Source organism: Phasianus colchicus, chromosome 7 (assembly GCF_987193195.1).
Source record: "Phasianus colchicus chromosome 7, bPhaCol1.hap1.1, whole genome shotgun sequence".
NCBI classification, from domain to species: domain Eukaryota; kingdom Metazoa; phylum Chordata; class Aves; order Galliformes; family Phasianidae; genus Phasianus; species Phasianus colchicus.
The window spans coordinates 17,694,286-17,714,066 of NC_143442.1; the positions used below are offsets into that span (position 1 = coordinate 17,694,286).

Here is a 19,781-nt window from a genome sequence, read left to right on the forward strand (position 1 = left end):
TTCAACAGGTCTAGCAGTTTTCAATGTCTGTACAGTTTGGGTATACACTATATGCTTTTCACTGAAAATTCAAAAATTCAAATAAGCTCCTAAATAGCTGCAAAATATTGCTTAATGGTATGGAGGAATAAGGTCTTGTTGAATAGTTTACTTCATTTAGCTCTGACGTATGGCTTCCCATTTTTAAGAATCCTGGACAGTCAAAGGAACACAGCATAGGCAATATAAACATGCATTGGTAGCATCCAAACTATCTATCATGGTAGATAATACATAATTTTACCTGTTGAAAGCTTGCACATTACACTTATTGTGGTACATATTTGATGCAATAAATGTGCTCAGGTCATTATCTGTTTGCTCAAACATGCACCACAGGTTAAAAATTACTATTTACATAGCAGAGGGCTTTTCATTAACATACAACATCAACCTTACCAAGAGCTGAAGATGGCTAAACAATACTGCAGGATAAAGCAGAACATTATTAAGGACTCTTTCTGATCAATTTGGCAGTTTGGGCAGGTTCATTCAGTGTTTTTATGCAGAAAGACATTTGACAAAGACAGAATCTGTGACTCCAGACCCAGAAAGAAATCTGTACTTTCTGAAACTTAATGGTCTGTGCAAAATAAGTAAGTAAGTAAGTAAATAAATAAATAAATAAATATCTGTTTTTACTGTTTTTGTGAGTTACAGGGGACTTTACAGGCATACCAAGACTGGTTCAGACGCGATACAACATGAATACATTAATTAAGCACCTCAGAATTTATTATTCCTTTCCAGAAACACTGACCTAAAATCAGTTGTAGTTTGTGACTTAATGTTATTTTCATGCATGATCTATAAGTGCAGCATGCCTTCATGCAAATCATTTCTGTGTGTATATTAGTCGCATAGTAGAACACCTGGCTCTTATACCTGTAAAGTAGTGCTTGACCCCCCTTCCCAACTGAAGACCCATTTACAAAAATAGTTACATATAACAAACAACATATGAATAAAAAAAAGATGAATCCACCAACACAGATCTGTAAAAATATGATGTATGTGGCAGTTGAAATGCAAACAGTGGATACAGTTATTGTATTGTTTTATGCTAAACACACAACTAGAACTTGGTTTGCACCCCTTAGCTGGTCCCTACAGCCTGAGTAGCCATTTTTTCTCTCCTCTTCAGCAGTGTCAGCTGGTAGTGAGAACAGTTAAATCCTGTCAAGGTTGTTTCCCCATGTCACAGTCACAGTTACTGACGAGGGGTCGCTGTCTTTTAATAGGCACTGACCTTTAATGTATAGTATGTTTGTAAAAATTGTCAGTTTGGCATAGACCTCCAGCAGGAGTCCTGTTGACACAAACACATGACCTTTGCAGGCTATGAACTACTTTGCACATAGATGATTTTGCTTGCTATTTATTTTTATTTCTGAACATCTTTGTCTTCCTTTTCGTGCTTTTCTTTGACTGCCCTTGTTACACGATCATAAGAAGGTGGACAAACTGCTGTTGATGCAGTTATATCAGTCTTCTCTGTAAATGAGTTTTCATTTAACTTGTCCATAAGGATTTCATCTCTAATGCCCAGACCAGCCCCTCCTTCAGTTTTGTTTTTGTTATAGATAAAGGAGGCTTGTTTTACTGTTCTTTTTAATAGATGGCGTCTAAAAGCACGTTGAATAATGACAGCAGACACTTCTTCTTGTTTTCTTTTTAACGTTGTTGTAATTGGTTCATAGGAAGCTTTAGAGGGGTTTGATGCCATAAATCGGTCTTCCATCTGTATTCTGAGGGCATCCATCTCCCCACTTTCCCCTAACACACGCTTTGTGAAAGCAAACAAGATGTCGAGGCAGTGAATTCTGTCTCCGCTTACCATGGGCAGATCCATTGCAATCAGCTGGACCTTGTTTGGTTTGGGAAGGTGAAGAGGAGGTTCAAGAGCTGCTGCAAAATCAGACAATTTTTCAAATTCCATGAATTGCGTTGCATCTGGATCGAACTTCTCCCAGACTTCATAGAACATCTCAAAGTCATCCTCGCTCAAGGGCTCAGCACTTTCTTCAGTTGCAACACCAAAATTCTCCAGAATGACAGCAATGTACATGTTCACCACCACCAGAAAGGATATGATGATGTAGCTGACAAAGAAGAAAATCCCAACCGAAGGGTTGCCACAGTCGCCTTTAACAGAGCTCCCTGGGTGAGCTTTGTTAGGGTCACAGTCCGGCTCCCCACTGTTAAGAATTGGGGCTAACAAGCCATCCCAGCCAGCAGATGTGGTAATTTGAAATAGGCAGATCATGCTGTTGCCAAATGTTTCAAAGTTGAACATGTCATCAATTCCAGCTTCCCTCTTAACGTAGGCAAAGTTGGACATGCCAAATATCGCATAGATAAACATGACCAAGAAGAGCAGCAGGCCAATGTTGAACAAAGCAGGAAGAGACATCATCAGAGCAAAAAGCAGAGTGCGGATTCCCTTTGCGCCTTTAATGAGACGCAGGATGCGACCTATTCTGGCAAGTCGGATGACTCGGAACAAAGTAGGGGACACAAAATATTTCTCAATCATCTCAGCTAAGAACATACCTAAAATAGGAGGAAAAATAAACAAGGATATATTACCACACTCTCTATATTATAGTGATAATTTAGAAAAACAGTTTTAAAATTGATGTTCTATGCAGCAATTAAAAATATTCTGTAGATTGCACTTGCATAATTTCTTTCTACCAGTTATAATTAATATTTACAAGTGCAGTGTGTTTTGAATGATTACAAGAATTATGATTAGGTAAATTATTAGATAAAATGAGAACATGCAAGATTTAGTTAGAAGTCTTGGAATAGCAAAAGCCAGCCATATAGTACTACTGAGTAAAAGTTCAATTTATATTCATTTTACCCTCTTTATAGGTTAATAAATGAGACTTACCTACTATTGAGAGAATGACAACGACAAAATCAAAAATATTCCAGCCTATAGTGAAATAATAATGGCGGAGTGAAATTAATTTCAGGACACATTCTCCGGTAAAAAGGACAATGAACACCAAGTTTATCCAGTATAAAATATTTTCCATTTCTTTACTCTGGTCATCAGTTTCTACCATCATGGTAACCATGTTAAGACAGATAAGAATCATGATGCTAATGTCGAATACTTGCTGTGTCACAAAATCAAAGACCATGCCTTGAAACTTGTTCTGAAAAGGAAAAAAAAAGCAAAACATCCATTACAGATTGTAATTATTTTTTTCTTTTCCTATTAGAAGAAAGCAGAAAAATATATGCAGTAAAACCAATAAGGCTTCCATAAAAACATATCTAGGAAATGTAAATAGATTAATCAAAGTGAATACAGCAGATTAGTTCAGCATGTTTTTTAGTTTTTTTCTGTTTGTTTTGTATGCTACCTGGCATAATCATGACATGTTGGGTTTTGAATTCATCATTATCTCTTTTTCCATGCAAGCTTTTGCCTCTTACACTTTCTGTTCTGTGAAATGAATAAACTTGAGCACTTATAGAAAAACATAGAGTGAGATTGTGTGATTAAAGCATAGCCATGAAAATGGATTCATGAAAATCATGTAATCAGTTTCACTTCTGTATTACAACTTTGGAGTGTTTGACTCCACTATCTTTGCATTCCTTTTAAAATGATATCAAATAACTGAATGGGAAATCATTAAGCTTTGACCAAACAACTAATTGCTGCTTTTTATTCTGAAAATTTTTGCTTGAAATTTTCAGGAAACATAACACAGCAAATCTAAGAAATGAAAAAAAAAATAAAATTCACCAAATAGTTTCAAAGTATAAGGATTTTATAATGTATTATGGCTGATGATAAACCAAGAGAACAGCAGGTAACTTTAAATACAGTTATTGAAAGAAGATATGTTGCTTATAGTTTGCTGAGCAACATATGCATTTTCCATTTTTGCTGACTGACAAATCAGTTAATGATAATTTGTAAATGAGTACAGTCTCTCTCTATACTGTTAAAAAATGAGCTCTTCATAAAAAGCTATTGGCCTTATGTATAGAAATAATTTTACCCCTGGTCTTGGTATAGGCTTTTGTGGTTTTTTGGATCCCAACTTTTTCATTGCATTGTAGTATTTCTTCTGCTCTTCTGTCATAAATATGTCTTGACCTCCAAAGTAAAAACATGAAATCAAAGCTGGTTACAATCAAATTTATATGCAGTGTTGAAAAAGCTTTTAAAGTGAAATGTGATTAACACATTTATTTATTATATATGTGGTACTGTGATTGTCTTGTTAAAATGCATCAAAAACTCCAGGAGAAATGGCAGTAGATTCAGTGAGAAAACTGATGTTTGTTACCTTACACTATTCTCTACTAACCTTCTTCCATGTGAAATTATAACATCTTCAGAGAATTCAGAGGTTGTTAGGCAGCATAGATATCTTCTAGAATTGGCACAGATTACTGGCATTTTTATATTAGAGTCAACAGAAAGTTAAAAGAGAATGGAATGGCCAGCTTCAATTGCTTGAGAAAACTAACTTCCATACTAAGCTATACTTGGTGAAGCAGCAATCAGACAAAAGCTTCCGAGAATTCAATACTATTATTGATGAAAAATGGTAAGGAGAATTTGTGCTAGTAAACATTGTGCATGCAAGTTTGTTTCTTTTTCCAGAAAATTCAAATGGCACAAATATTTTCAAAGACAGATGATGTTCATTAGTGTTCTGGGACTGCCCGTCTTGTTAAATCAGTGTAAAGATAAAGTTCATGTTATTGCACTTATTTTAGTTAGGTATATGGTAGTGATGGTATGCAAATGATCCAAAAGATCATTCTTTCTTCTGCATAAAAAAAAAGATAGCCTTTGAATTCATTTAATAAATATTAGATGTATACTCAACTTGAATCCTAACTGATTCTATAGACCTTGTATTGGCTTAGTTTCTCCTCATCATGTGGAAATACTGCAGATGAGTAATATGAAAGATTCAAGCAATAACTTAAGTACCTATAATTTATGGAACTCACAAAAAATGTTGTCTAGGTTCTGTTGCTTGACATAAAACTAACCTTAATATGTTCACAGAGTTAACACATTAAGAGAGGTAAGTATAAAAAATATTATGAGTATGAGCTACATATTAATTTTAAATGAAACCTAGAAGACAGAATATTTTGATGTAGACAGGAATTTCCTGAAAATCATAACGACTGAATTGAGAAAGATCTCTTAGTTATCAAATCTCAGTGTCTGCAATATAACCATTTATTTGATAAGTTGGTTTTAACGATAAGCAGCTGATCATCAGCAGAACTCAGACCATCTATGTCAGTGAGATTCACAGCTGCACTATGAAAGTAAAAACAGGCATCCTTTGTAACCCACAATAGCTACAAATCACTATTCAATTCAGTGCAACAGAATAGAATTTGGGAGAGCCATTGAATACTATGATCATTAAAACAGCATTTGTAGGAGACCAATGGTCTAATGCTTTATTTGTCATAATCAAGTAGCTTTTTGTGCTGATAAAATCACTATCAATAACAAAGAAAAAAATGAAGAATTATGAGTGCTTTAGTGTACAGGCATATGTCAGGGAATTGATTCTGCAACAGTATTTTATTAGTTTATGCATGAGAAAGCAGATGATTTGAGGAAAATTAAACTGAACATTGAAAACAGAAAGGAGAAAGGTGTGTACTGTGCACTACAGTGTAAAATCTTATGAAGTTAATGTATGCAACATCTGGGTAAGATTTTATATTATGGTATTCTTCAGCTTTTCCGTTTTGATACATTCCATATATCATGCACTTATAGGAAGGCACTATTTTCCAATATCTTTAGAAGAGGAATGAAACGGTACTTATCTTCTTTTTCTGCTGATTGAAGTTATCAATGATAACACCAATAAACAGATTCAGGGTGAAAAAAGACCCAAAAATGATAAAGATGACAAAATATAAATACATGTACAAGTTGTCTTCATACTTGGGTTGCTGTAACACCTGAGGAAAAAATATGAAATATCATTCTTAAGATTTCATATGAAAATTTGAACTGAACAAACAATTTTGTCTTGGACAAAATATCTTTTATTTCCTTGTCATTTATATCAATATATTTTTGTCCATTCCATCTATTACTGTCAGCATCTGACAGTTTGCATTCAAATTTGTTCCAATAATTTGCCACAGCAGAATCTCATATTAGCTCATTCGATTCTGTTTCATCCTCCTGTATGCATATTAATTACTTTTGGAAAATATATAAAGATACATTTGTTGATAGACATGCATCAAGGATAAAATGTACTTATACTAGTGTATAATACTACTATACTAATGTACTAATATTTTCAGTACTTACATCTCTCGAATCAATAGCTGCATACATAATATCCATCCAGCCTTTAAATGTAGCCTGTAAACAGTACACACCTATTTAAGAATATAACTTTAAGACAATTCATATAGCTATTTCCAGCAACTGAATACGGCACCAGGCATTATTAGTATAACATACATAAGATTTATCCACAATTTTGTGTTTTGGCTTTCTTTAAAGCTGCTTGTAAGATACACTGTTGTGTACTCCATTTGTCTCTATATAAGCATATTAAGCAGAATATGTAATTATTTCTAATTACTTATCACAAGAATGCAGTGTCATTTTAGTAGATTAAATGCTTATCAAAGCCATATCAGTGGCTTTGTAACTCAGTTGCCACCAGTAACTACTGATGTCATCAGAAGGGATGACATCAAGGGAACCAAAGATTTGATTAGGTCAGAAAAGATAAACACTGTAGTATTAAGGAGAATTTTGATTTGTATCTAGTCTAAAAGATTTTACCTGATTTAGTGATTCTATATTCATTCTAAATGCATTATGTTTTACAGAGGCTATAACCCTCAACTATGTTTTAGGATGATCTTGTAAAAACAGAAATTGCTTTATGTGCTTCAAATATTTAATTAGTGAACTTTTAGAGCTATTGACTCTGATCCATATGTATAAAGTTTTGTTTGACAATGAGGTGCAGATTGCCTCATCTACACGTTAGAAAGACAAACTCATTTTCTCTATTGTAGCAATTAATTACTCTTTTGAAACAATCATGGACTAGGCAGCATTTCCAAGTAGCAATCAATCAGTCACGGACAGAATAAAACCAATAACTGAGGGTGTTCGTGATCATTTAATCCTCATTACAATTTTACAAACAAGGCTATAGATCTTAGGTTCATTCATATTCCTTGTCATAGAGATTAGTCATAGAAACAAGTCAGGATGGGAACATTCTTCATCTACGGTTATTGCTATATCTCCAACATCTTGAAGTTTAATTTCTATCAGAGGTATCAAAAAAGCTTTGCTTATGCATCACACAAAGCAGCTGGTATCATCCTGCAATGGATTTTAAATGAAAAGGGATCATTTTATTTTGAAAAGAGTTGCCTTATACTTTTGAAACAGTGGAATATTAAAAAGGAGCAAAGCCATTTTGCAATGACTTCCACATTTGGAGCCAATGCAAAAAAAAAAAAAAAAGAAGTGATTCAGGCAACTTAGAGTGCAATTGTGAAATCAGAGTACAGGGTTAGAGGACCAAAACATCACAAAAAAATTTTGGAACAAGTAGAATTGAAGAGATAGATGGATGAATTTAAAGTCCTTGTGGAATACTTGAACTGCAAGGGATTTATTTTATTTATTTAATTCTTGATAGAGGTTTAAATTGCTCTCAAAGACTTTCAAGGATGGAAACTACACAGCCTTATCAAAAATATTAAATCAGCACTTGTATTTATTGTTTCCAACATTTAAATCCTACTGTTGCCATTTAAAGCTATCCTTCATCATAGCTGTTACAGACATGGAGAACATAGTACCAATCATTCTTTTGTAATATTTCTTTGCAAACTGGTTTCTGCTGCCTGTTCTTTAGGCTAAACAATCTTCACATCTTTACTCTTCCTTCAATCATTCCATGCAGACCTTGTCCAAAACTCAGATCATTCTCATTATTTTGTGCTCTCTTTCATCAGTTTATCTCTTGAAATGGTAGCCAAAACTGAACTCGTTATTTCAGCTGAGACCTTAGCAGGTCTAAATAGGGCAGGATGCTTACTTCATATGCCTTACAGAGTTTACTTTTATTTCTGTCTGGTTATGTTATTTGCATTTTTTTGAAAGTCATGACTGTGATTGTAGTCAGCACTTTGACCTCAAACACTAAATGCAAGTAATATGCATATTTTTACATCTGAAGGATGATGCAAATGATGGAGTGGCTCTTTGGTGAAGTGCATGCCATTGCCTCTGGTTCATCCATATGATGGTCACTGCATATCATCTTTCAGGCAAACCACAAGTTTTTTTTGTAAATTTGTAAGTATATCCTAGACTAAATTAAAGTGAAAGGAAAAAAAAAGCCTAATATTAAACTGTTATGTTTCATCGTCATCAGTAAGAGAGCATGTTTCAATTAGAGCTAGGAAGAAGATAGGAAGAACTATCACGACTTTTATGTTGTTATCATTATTAGTCAACACAAAAAGAGTGTGAAGATGGAAATATATAAAGATAACATTGCTTTCTTGTATTTCAAAATGTCTGAAGTAAAATCTATATTTGCCACAAATATATTGTTTCACAAAACAATAAGATTTTTTCAGTCTTGAAGAAGTGAAGGAATGGAAATCCCCAAACTTAATGAAATTTCAATAATAAAATACACTGCCTCATCATAATATTCGTTTTTCTTCTAGATCCATCCTGCAAATCATTAGGAAACAGTCACTATCATCATCATTATACAAAAACAGTTGTGAATTTAAAAAAAAGGAAAAAAAAGGTTCTGTAATTTCCAAAGCAGAAGTCTCAGTTCAGTGGGAGAATTTCTATTTTCTAAATATGTTGCCTGAGCAATAGCAAATAATTCAACCAGAGATTCAGTATCAAAGCACCAAATTTACTGAGCGTTATTCCTAATGCATTCAGTAGAAGCTTAGGCCCAGTTTTGCTAGGCTCAAATTTTCTTCAACAGATCTTGTTTAACAGAAATAAGGTATTATTTGTGATTTTGTGCATGCTGAACTAGAAAACACAAATATGACAAAGAGATCAAAATCTGAGTTTCCTTTTAGTATATATACAAACATACTGTATATCCTCAGTGGCACTTAATCAGAAGTAATTCATTGAATTCAAAAATTACTCTTATGCTTTTCTCCAAGGAAATTTGAAAGACAAATTCAAATGTAGATTCAAAAGTAGCTACAAAACAACAAAACAAAATTCTCCCAAGCTACGATAGTTAGAAGTACATAAATTATTCTCATGATGGATAATTTCCAATGAATTTGGAAGTAAAGCCAGAGTGGCAACAGTACATTTCTTTACCAGAAAAAACAGAATAATGTGATAACTGTGTTTTGAGACTAATTCGCCACATTTTATCCTGGAAAAAAGCAGAAATCTACTTACCAAATAATCCAAACACTAGGTTTAAGTTAAAAAGAAATAATATCATAAAATTTTCAAGGCAGATAGATGCCACATCTCTTTGTGTACATCAGTCTGTTCCTCTTCACTTACTGATGTGTGAAAGTTGTGAAAGAAATTTCTTCAGCTTTTGCTCTGATGATTTTCTTCAGGGTCAGAAAAATACTCAAATTTACACCAAAAAAGAAAAAAAAATCTGAAGTTTTTCAGCACTGGGGCTTGGAGTTTGGGTTTGTTCTTGTTTGGAGATATATATATGTGTGTGTGTGTGTATATAATTTGCATCAAAACAATATTTCCAATAGTATTAACTCAAGATAGAATACCTTACTGATGAAGAGAATAAAGGCTTCTATTGTATTATCTGTAACACAGAAAAGCTGAGCTAATTTACATTATTCTTCTTTGACTGGCTGACAAGGTCTGAGTCAGAGGACAGGATGAATAATGGAAAAAAACATTGGATTGTAAGAGCTTTCTGTTACTTTTAACCTCTTGTAATTGAATCTTTCATCTGTAATTCATCCATTGACACTTATCACTGAGCTTATCATTAGAACAATGATATTCACCTCTATGAGGTTGTTTTCTTTGGTCCACCACAACCTAAACAAGTCTGTACTTGAGACTGCTAGAGGGGAGAAATAAATGACTTCAATAGACTTTTCAATTAATCATGTAAAAAAAAAAAAAAAAAGCCATTAATGTTCACAGTGGGTGCACAGAAAGCATTTCCAGTAGCAACTATGATTTTACCAGATTTTTTTCAGGCTTTTTAACATTATTTTTGGCCAAATATCCAAGTTTCAATAGTTTTATCTTTGTTTCTGACATATTCACAGATACTTTTAAGTAATTCTTAGGGTTTACACATTTTTACTATTAATACAAGCTGATTAAGGAGGGTATGTAAATCAAGACATACCCATCCACTTCTCATGTTTCTTCTAAACACAACAGCTTTAGAATCCTTTACCAGTTCCCCATCCAAAGTACTTTAAATATTGAAGTGAAAATCACCTTGTGAACATTCTTGAGAAACATTTATGAATTATGGCCTTCATTCTGTTCTTAAGAGTAAGAAAAAAACCATAGATTTTTCACATTTAAAGCATTAGCTGAAAATCAAGCTGATATTTGCTTTCTTTGCTGCAGTCTAGGACATGTATCATTCCATACATGTAGAATCACTACTAGTGGCTTACTTATCAAACCCTAAAAGATGCAGTTTCAAGTATTTGTTTCACGGAATGACAAAATTGTCTTTTTTATTGTTTTTTTTTTTTCTTTTTTTTTTCTGAATGTTGAACAAAAATCCTTTCACACATCTACATGCATCTTAGTAGTACAAAAAAAAAGTGAAAATATATGGTGATGCCTCTGAAATTCTACTCACACAAAAACTCCATCAACATAGCAAGTATTTCATATCTATGCAGAATTTCTGTGTTGCAGATATTTTAAAAACAGCTGTCTTGTCCTCTCATGAGAGCTAGGTCCCTCTTTGGTAATGATTATTTTTTCCTTTGGAAGCATGGGTACAATTGGAAATTTCACCCAACTTGCCTCCCAGAGCAATGCAATAATCCAAGAATCTAAATTTTCATGTAAGAAATATATTTTTCTGAGGAAAAAAATATTCTCTGCTTTTCAGTGGAAATGAAATAAGCTATGTATAGCTGAGACACTGGAATATATATGACATTGTGAAGTAGTGGGAAGGTGCAGATTGGAGCCATAAAACCAGGAAAAAATGTACCATATCTTATACCTCTCCCAGAATAAGTTAAGCTACTACTGAAAGAAGAGATGCAAACCACTTGAAAGGAATTTTGCTGACATCCTTTCCAGCTGAACATGTTTAATAAAGCATAATGACCCTCCCTCCATAGTGGAGATTCTAGCAATGGATTTCAAAAATAAGACAGAGAAAACAGTATTCACGGTCTTTCCACCGTAATCCAATTTTGTTATCAATGTCAAACTGTATTCCTTTGTGTATTTCTCAAATTCTGCTTGTCCCTCTCTGCTCTTCCTGATAATCATAATGCAATTTCAATAATCATAATGAATTTCAAATCATCAGTGTTATCAGAGTCATGCAACGAGATACTCTGTTCGATCAGAACTCAGCAGTGCTCAGATTTATTCTCTTAGAACCTGGGCAGGCTCATGTCAATGCCACTGCATCTGTTAACAATCTGCATTAATAAGATTTCTTATGCCAATATAAAAGTTAGAAACTTATTTTAAAACACTAAAAATGAAAATTAATTCTCAGAATTAGACCTCAAAGAGAAAGATTGCTCACTGTGCACAATTCAGGTTAGAGTCCTGCAATTTCTTGGCTGGGTCAGATTGTAAGGTATTCCAGTGCACACAGGGATAGTTCATGTTCTGAGAACATAATTTTTGATAGTGCAGACATAAGCCTTTCTGCATATATTGTTTTTGGATGCCTGTGCACAGGAATAGCAGGGAAAATATTTCATAGACTATATCACCTAATGTTACTTTTCTTCGATTTCTCCTCTAGATAGAAATTGTTTCTTTGATCTTGTAACTGCAGTGGTGGCAGCCACATCACTGAGATAGTGTTAACTACATGGAATTCTTTTCTGTGACTTAATTAAACTAATGCAGATTTCTTTTCAGCACTGAAAATAATCAGATAACCATATACCAGCTCTGATACTTCTAGAAACATTCAGAGGTAGAAAGGGAACACTTGTTCTCTCCGGTGTCCTAAAAGTTCTTCATTCTTCTTAGTAGACTTTGCTGATCAGTATGAAAGACCAATAAGTTATCAGTGCAGTGGTATTAATAAATTACTAAGTCACAGATAAAAATGTGGATTCTGCTTTTGTTGCTAGAATTGCTTTTCACTATTACATAAAAACAGTAAAAGTGATATAACAAAGAGTGATCACTTACTACTTGAAGCAAAGAAAGATACCCAAATCCTACATTATCAAAGTTTACTTTCACGTTTTTCCATCGGGCACTTTGATTGTTTTTTATGAGTTCCTCGCACTGACTAAAATTGTTGATTTGGTCGACTTCAAACCTTTCATCAGTTGTGGTGTTAACACAGTAGTAGAACTTCCCAGCAAACAGATTTACTCCCATGATGCTGAAAATTAGCCAGAATATAAGACAAACGAGAAGCACGTTCATGATGGATGGAATTGCTCCTAAAAGGGCATTCACAACCACCTAGTACACAAATACAGGGGGGAAAAAGAAAAGAGTGTAAGAACATTTACAGCAACAAGGTTTTGTATACTGTTTTACCAATGCTTAATAAATGCTTGTTCAGAAACAAATACCATAAATGCTAATGCAGTACATTAATAATTATAACATTGCACTGGTCTTTTAAATACTTCACGTTAGTACGTGTAATGAAAGGAAAATAAATGAGAAAATTAAAATAGTTATAAGAAAAAAACAAAATAGAATACTTGGTTGTAATAAGATGAAGTCCAACACTGATATGTTCTATATAAAAGTAAATGTTAAATGTAAATACAGACATAAGAAAATTTTTTAAAACAGCATCAAATTATAGCTTAAAAATGTCTAAACAAAAAAGGAAACCCTAGACATTATCAACATAACTTTGAAATTTAAGCTGAAAAAATAAATGCCATGAATCTAGAAACTAAGCTCTACTTTAAAAGGATTATGCAGGAATTATATACATATTTTTATTACCTTATTATTCCATGCAAGAATATCACAAAGATTAATTTCTTTGTATAAAAAAGCAAGACAGTTTTGCAGTATGTGTCTAATCGAATCAACAGAATTTATTTCAAGCTCCAGTCTTATTGTTTCATGTATTGAGTTTGTTAGTAACACCCTTCATTTATCTAAATATACACCAAGGACATATTTAGAAGTTTTGATTTGGTATTTTAAATTGCTTTGGGCCAGTTGCCTGCTTAGGCCCTTGTAGGGCCTAATTATTTATATAGAAAAAAAAACATCTTTTTCTGATACATACAGTAAACAATCATACGTGTCTGTCAGAGCTAGAAAACTCCTGCAATATTTGTTTGGCTGAACAGCTAAGCAAACTGTTCTCCTTAAGTATCCAATACCAGATCTCATTTATTAAGTGTATGTTATCTTAAAGTTTATTTTTTGTAAACTTTTTTGGACCTTGTGAAAAGGTAAAATGTACACTTGGGGTCTGATTCTCAGTAATCCAATCACTAGCATAAGAGAGAAAAGGATTGGTGTGAATACTTGGGATTTGTTAAGGTGTTTTTGTCTGTCTTTGTTCCCTGCTCTCCGCAACATGGAGGAGGCTTTCCCACTACCAAGATAATTTTGAGCAAGCTCAGAGTTGCTCTATCTTACTACCTGTACTGCACAGCCTCTTGAAGGCCTTTGGAAGCGGAGCGTTGTGGCTGAGTTAGTTATCACTCAGTACCTTCCTCTTCCCAAAACTTAAGGCCATTTTTACAGGCTTCCTCCATTAATAGATTGTGGAAATTGGAACTTTGTAAAGAATTATTGCTATCATTTAAAAAAAATTTAGCTTTCATTGGCAGCTTCTATGTTAGTGATAGCTTTGAAGGAAGTATTCGAATTTCATGAGATTTCTACTGCAGAAAATACAAAGTACCTATGTGATATAAGCTACCCATTTTTAAGAAGACTAACAGGGTCTCAGAAATAGCCAGATTACAAGAACCCATTTTCAAAGGAGTGAGGGAAATATTGTTTTAGTAGCCTGCAGGGAGAACAAATCTGTTGCTACTTGACAGAATTAAGAAAAACATAAAAATTAGCAATGCAATTATTTTGGAATTTATACTAAGTCTGGCCTGTCCTATAACGCTGTATTAAAGTACTGCTTGTATCTTTTCTTTTTTTTCCCTTCTTATAAAAATGTGCTGGATGCATTATGCTGATTGAATTCCACTGTTTAATCTTGGTAAAAAAACCTGAAAATAGAGATGTCAAGAAAGAAAGATGGGAATTTATTCTGGCAAGTCAATTAAGTGAAGGTTACCTGTGTTCAAAGCGAAGAATGGTGTTGCATGAATTGAGTGCCTGTAGCAGTTACCTTTTTAACAACCCTGAGATCCATTGGACCACAGCACAGATCCAGAACAGGCAGCAGAATATTAACAGCTACAATGATTGTTACAACAATTATGAATTGATCATAGTTGTAGAAAGATTTCTACAGAAGAACACAGAAATATCTCACATCTTTAGATGCAGGTAATGCAATCTTGCTGCTGTGACTGCCAAAAGATCAGTCTCTTGTTCTCAAATAAGAACTGAACAGCTTCCAGCAACTGTTCCAACAGTGGTTCCAACAACGTATTTCATATAGGTCACTGAAAACCCATCAAATGGTAACAATTTCTGGTCACTACTGACCTGGCCTGGATGCGAACTGGTGACCTAGAGATGAAAGGCTCTGTATCCTATTACCAACCCCTTGAGCTATCCAGTCCCCCTGGAAGGTTTTTTAAGAAAAGAAGAAAACAAAATTAAAACTTTTACAAGTTTTTTGTTGTTGTTTGTGTTTTGTTTTTTGTTGTTGTTCGATGGATTTTTGATTTTTTTTTTCCCCCACCACTGTTGAGTCTTTGTCCTTTAATATATATAATGTAGAACTGGATTTTTACATGCTGGTCAGATGCTGGGCTGACTGTGAATTTCACCTCAGAAAGAAGCCTTTAATTTCTTTGGTGTATGCAGTTGGAGGCAATTTTGCTTTTTCATTGTGGGGTTTTTTTTTGTTTGTTTGTTGATTGGTTAGTTTTGTTTTTGCTTTACTTCCTCTATTTTCTTTGGGACTAACTGAAGTATATTGGGATACGGTCCTTATTATCCTACATAATATATATCCAAGATAGCAACCATAAATAGACACACAACACCTGCACGTGTAAGTTAAAGCAAATGGACAGAAAAAAAAGAGAACCAATAAAAGTGAACTGAATGCAGAAGAGAGATCATTACATTTCTTAATTAGTTAAAAATCTATCAAGTCAAAAATTGTCAGTCTCTTTTTGTTGGAAACAGTCCTTAGTAGGTTACTAGAATGTTGGTTACCAAAGCTCTTATTTTTACTCTTCAAATCTGGAACAGATCAATGTGATTCTAAATGTCATCTTTTTTATCTTGAAAGATGCTTTTCTTTTGAGTCTATTTTCTATTATTCCTTTATATATATATATATACACACACATATATGTATAATTGGAACTTTGCAGAGTAACAGCTTATCCCTGCTCTGGGAGTAAACTATAACAGTATCTTTATATAAGTATTATTATATTTATAGTATTATTATATTATTCTTATTATAAGTATCTTTATTAGATACAGCCTTGCTGTGGCACAATATCTCAAACACTTAAGTCTCATAGACACAAATATTCTCACAGCAAAATGGCTTGAACAGATCCTGGCATGTATTTGAGCAACCACAGGATTTCTAGGAACTTCTACATTCAACCTGGGTTTCCTGCAATCTGTAAACAAACCAGGAAAAGTTTTCAGTAGTACTCAACAATTTTATCTATAAAAATTGTAGCTTTTGTGAAGAAGTTCTAAACTCTCTGACCATGGTGCAAATGAGGAGGAAGTTACACTCTTTAGGATGAAGAAGAAAATTATAAGATTCTGTCTGGAAAATTCTTCCTACTAAAAATGATGAAGTACTTTATTTACCTCCATTTTGGGAGTTACCAACATGTATTTTTAGACTTAGTTCCTCAAAGATTTGATGTGCCTGATCTCTTCTGAAGAAGCCCATCAAAGGCTATAGTGATTATTTGTTATGTGTATACAGTCTCACATAAGATTTACATAAAAAAGCACAGAAAGTTAAATTTACTTCACCAATACTTTCATGGATAAAATCAAATCTTCTGTGCATGCTTGACATATAGTCATAACAAGTGTAAGATATATTCCATCCATACTCAGTCCCTTGATAGTTGGGAAAGCCTGAGGAAACTTTCAGGAACTCCAAGGAAGAAGAACAAGGAATAGGCTTACACGCATGTATTTAAAAGTTAAATAATTTCTTTCTTTTTAAGTGACTGTCTGTATAGTCACACAGCTACAGTCTTCAGACAGAAAAGCCATTCATCTCTCAGCAGTACAAAGGTTGAAGAGAGGTATTGTCAACAGTGTATGTAGTATAAGCAACATCCAGGGAAAAAAGAGATTCGTTCCTGATTCAAATTAAACAATGAACCAGATTTGAGCAGGATTTCAGAGTAAGATATGAACATTACTTTGTCCCAAACAAGCATGATGTAAGAAGACAATGAATCTCTCCTCCTCTCCTGGCCAAAGTACAGATGTACACAAATCTGGTGGAGAGAGAACTTGCAATGAAAGATGAAGAAGTAAGCAAGCAGCTGTTGGTTTAGATGCTTGGTCCACCACAGAGGTAAGACGACTGGAATGAACGGGCAGGTGTGCTGTGGGTGGGTGGGAATGGAAGCTCAGATGATTTATATGATCTGAGTGTAAAATGTTCTTATAGTAAAGGACTTTGAGGACATCCCACAAGGGAGGTTAGAAGATGCTGAAACCACACTGACTTGACCAGGAGGAGGCTATCAGTTGCTTTCTCCCTTGAATCATAAAGGGAGTTGAAGCAAGGGAAGAAAATACCTCAGGAATACAGAAACTTTCCCAGTCAGGGAATCAAACAGGGATCTGAGAGAGACCATGAAGAAAGTTTATACCTGAATCAAAAAGATTAGCATTTCTTGATAGTCAATGACAGTTAGGATAGGAAAGGACAAGGAAACAACAAGGCTTTGTCTTATTTTTAACTCCTTGCTCCTGGCATTCATGAACCAACAATTTAAAGTCGACCTGTGCATCAGCTTTCTTATTTGAGTTATGGGAACATAAGTGTCTGCAATAGACTATCCAGCAGCTTGAAATCATTGTCTGGCTCTCCTTCACATACTTCTAACTGATTGCTTTTTCACTGTCTTTGGATCTTCTATCATATGCATGTTCTGCATTTTCTAGTTTACCTATCATGGAACATAAGCAGATGTCCTTATCAGACAAGTCAGAAATATGAAACAGAAACTTTTCTATATGTAAATAATGGTGTTTTCCAAAGTAGTGCTTACAAAAATAGATTGGTGCTCAGAAGATGGCATCTGATCAGAAAATTCATGATGAGAACCAAACTGAAAAGAGATTTGCATCCATTCTGCTCTTTTATGTCCACGTGATAGGAAGACCTTCAGATCAAAGAGGAAAACATAAATACAAAAGCAACCAAACCCAAACAATCTGAGTTTTTTTTTTTTGCTAAACCACATTCAAAATAATGGTTGCACTTTTAATCCCTTTTGAAAGGTAATTAGAAATGGAAAGTTAGGTAGCATAGATCAGAAATTTGCCAGGAATTCTTTAAAGTACCTATAATATTAAATACTTGAATGGTTCCTTAGTTTCCAGGCATGACATTGATTCTTTTGAATCATTGATATACTTTTATCTATGAAGAACTGGGAATTTCTTGCAGAGTATCTCTTTACAGTTTGGGGTTCATAGGTTGCTTGAGGTTTATGTGATGGCAGTTGCTGATTTTTCAGTGATTAAGTTGAATATATAATCTAGAACTTTTTAGATATGCAGTGTGATGTACAAAACAGCAGTTGATTTCTAGATTAGAAGAACCTTAAAATGCTTTAGAGACATGCAATTTCATCAAGTTTCTTGTTTGCTTACTCAGGAAAAAAGAGGAAACACATGGACCTGTAGGGTAATCAGTGATGATAAAATCTTAATCAACAAACAAAAACTCCACAGAAACAAAACAAAAACCCTCAGCAAATACAATTTTAATAAATTATCAGATCATCCAGCAGTGCAGTGATGAAATTTGGTAATATCCAAATTAGTTGAAATGTTAACAAAGGTGAAGGAGAGCTTAAACATTTAAATAATTCAGATAAAATTTGTGAACTACTTAAGTAATTCTGCTGAGAAAGGTTCAATTTGATACTAAATGTTTGAGTTCATTTTTTATCACAATAGCATCTTCTGTTATCTCTAAAAATCACAAAATCTCTAACAAAATAGGCCTAATTACTTCTTATAGGTAGAGATTTTTAACTGAGAAGGAGGTGGGTCTGAACTTAAAAAACAGTGAATGGTAGATGTCAAAATCAAATCAATATATTTATTATATAGATTTATATATATATAATAAATATATTGATTTGATTTTGACATTCACTGTTAATAAAAATAAAAATAAATAGATTTACACATATGTATACACATGCAGACACAAGAAAACATTTTTTTTCCCTCTAGAATCTACCATCTAAACATTAAACCTTGTATCAATTTTTTTTTAATCCTAAACAACAAAGAGCAAGATACAAAGCTGAAAGGACCAGCAGTCGATTTGTAAAACAGGGATTTCACCTCAGTTTCTACTGATTCAATATTCCCCAAAGCTTGAAAATTCAAAGGACTATTTTCTTCATTATAAAACAGGACACCTGGGAGCAACCTGTTTTCATAAAATATAAAAATAATAAAGCACTGAGAATTATTTTATCAATAGCCACCGTTTTCTTTTCAAGATACAGTATACATGTAAGGTAAACATCTTTACAAGTACTGTAGTACACACTCCCTTAGAGTATTTACAGTCTCAGTTTGAAGGAAGGGACAAGGAGGAGTATCTGCAATGTCATGATCAATACCTGCACTCCTGCTCTCCTTTCCCACATGCACTCTGCAAAGTTTGTAGTCAAAAGCTTAGTTCCTCCTCAGCAGCAGAGTAAACGTTTTGGACAAGCTGCAGAATACAGAGCTAAATAAAAAAAAATTGTTGGGAATGCAAAGGTGAGCACCTTAGAACGGATACATTGTGTAAGTAAACAACAGATACATAGTGTAAGTAAACAATAAAAAATTGGGAAGATGCTGCATATGCATGATGAGCACTATGAACTGGCTTTGGAGACAATAAAGGATGAAAATTAAATATTTCTGTGGGAAAAACTGTAATCTGCTTGACATGCTCCAAATAATGACTGAAGGGAGGATCTATGCTGAATGTGAAAATGCAGATTCACCTAAATTATTCAAGCCAGCATAGAATGAAGACTGTGTTAAGGATATAGGGTGAAGATTGTTAGAAGATTGTAAGAAATCTGCCATTTAGAGAATCAACTGTAAAGAAAATTTTAGATTTAAGTGAGAGTATGCAAAGAGAAGACAGGCAAAT

General features: G+C 33.8%; 1 protein-coding gene across 2 annotated transcripts in view; it reads right to left on the reverse strand.

Moving 5' to 3' along the window:
- Positions 1 to 665: 665 nt before the first annotated feature.
- Positions 666 to 19,781, reverse strand: part of LOC116232907 (sodium channel protein type 1 subunit alpha) — a 59,255-nt gene continuing 40,139 nt past the window's right edge. The window contains exons 21-26 of one of the 2 annotated variants that reach the window (XM_090143972.1): positions 12,455 to 12,736; positions 6,380 to 6,433; positions 5,881 to 6,018; positions 4,068 to 4,172; positions 2,939 to 3,209; positions 666 to 2,592 (exon numbers count right to left, since the gene is read on the reverse strand). In XM_090143972.1, coding sequence (XP_090000098.1) covers positions 1,424 to 2,592; positions 2,939 to 3,209; positions 4,068 to 4,172; positions 5,881 to 6,018; positions 6,380 to 6,433; positions 12,455 to 12,736 — 2,019 coding nt within the window. In that variant the 3' untranslated portion in view covers positions 666 to 1,423. The remainder of the gene's footprint in view (positions 2,593 to 2,938; positions 3,210 to 4,067; positions 4,173 to 5,880; positions 6,019 to 6,379; positions 6,434 to 12,454; positions 12,737 to 19,781) is intronic. The other variant, XM_090143973.1, reaches the window with a different exon arrangement.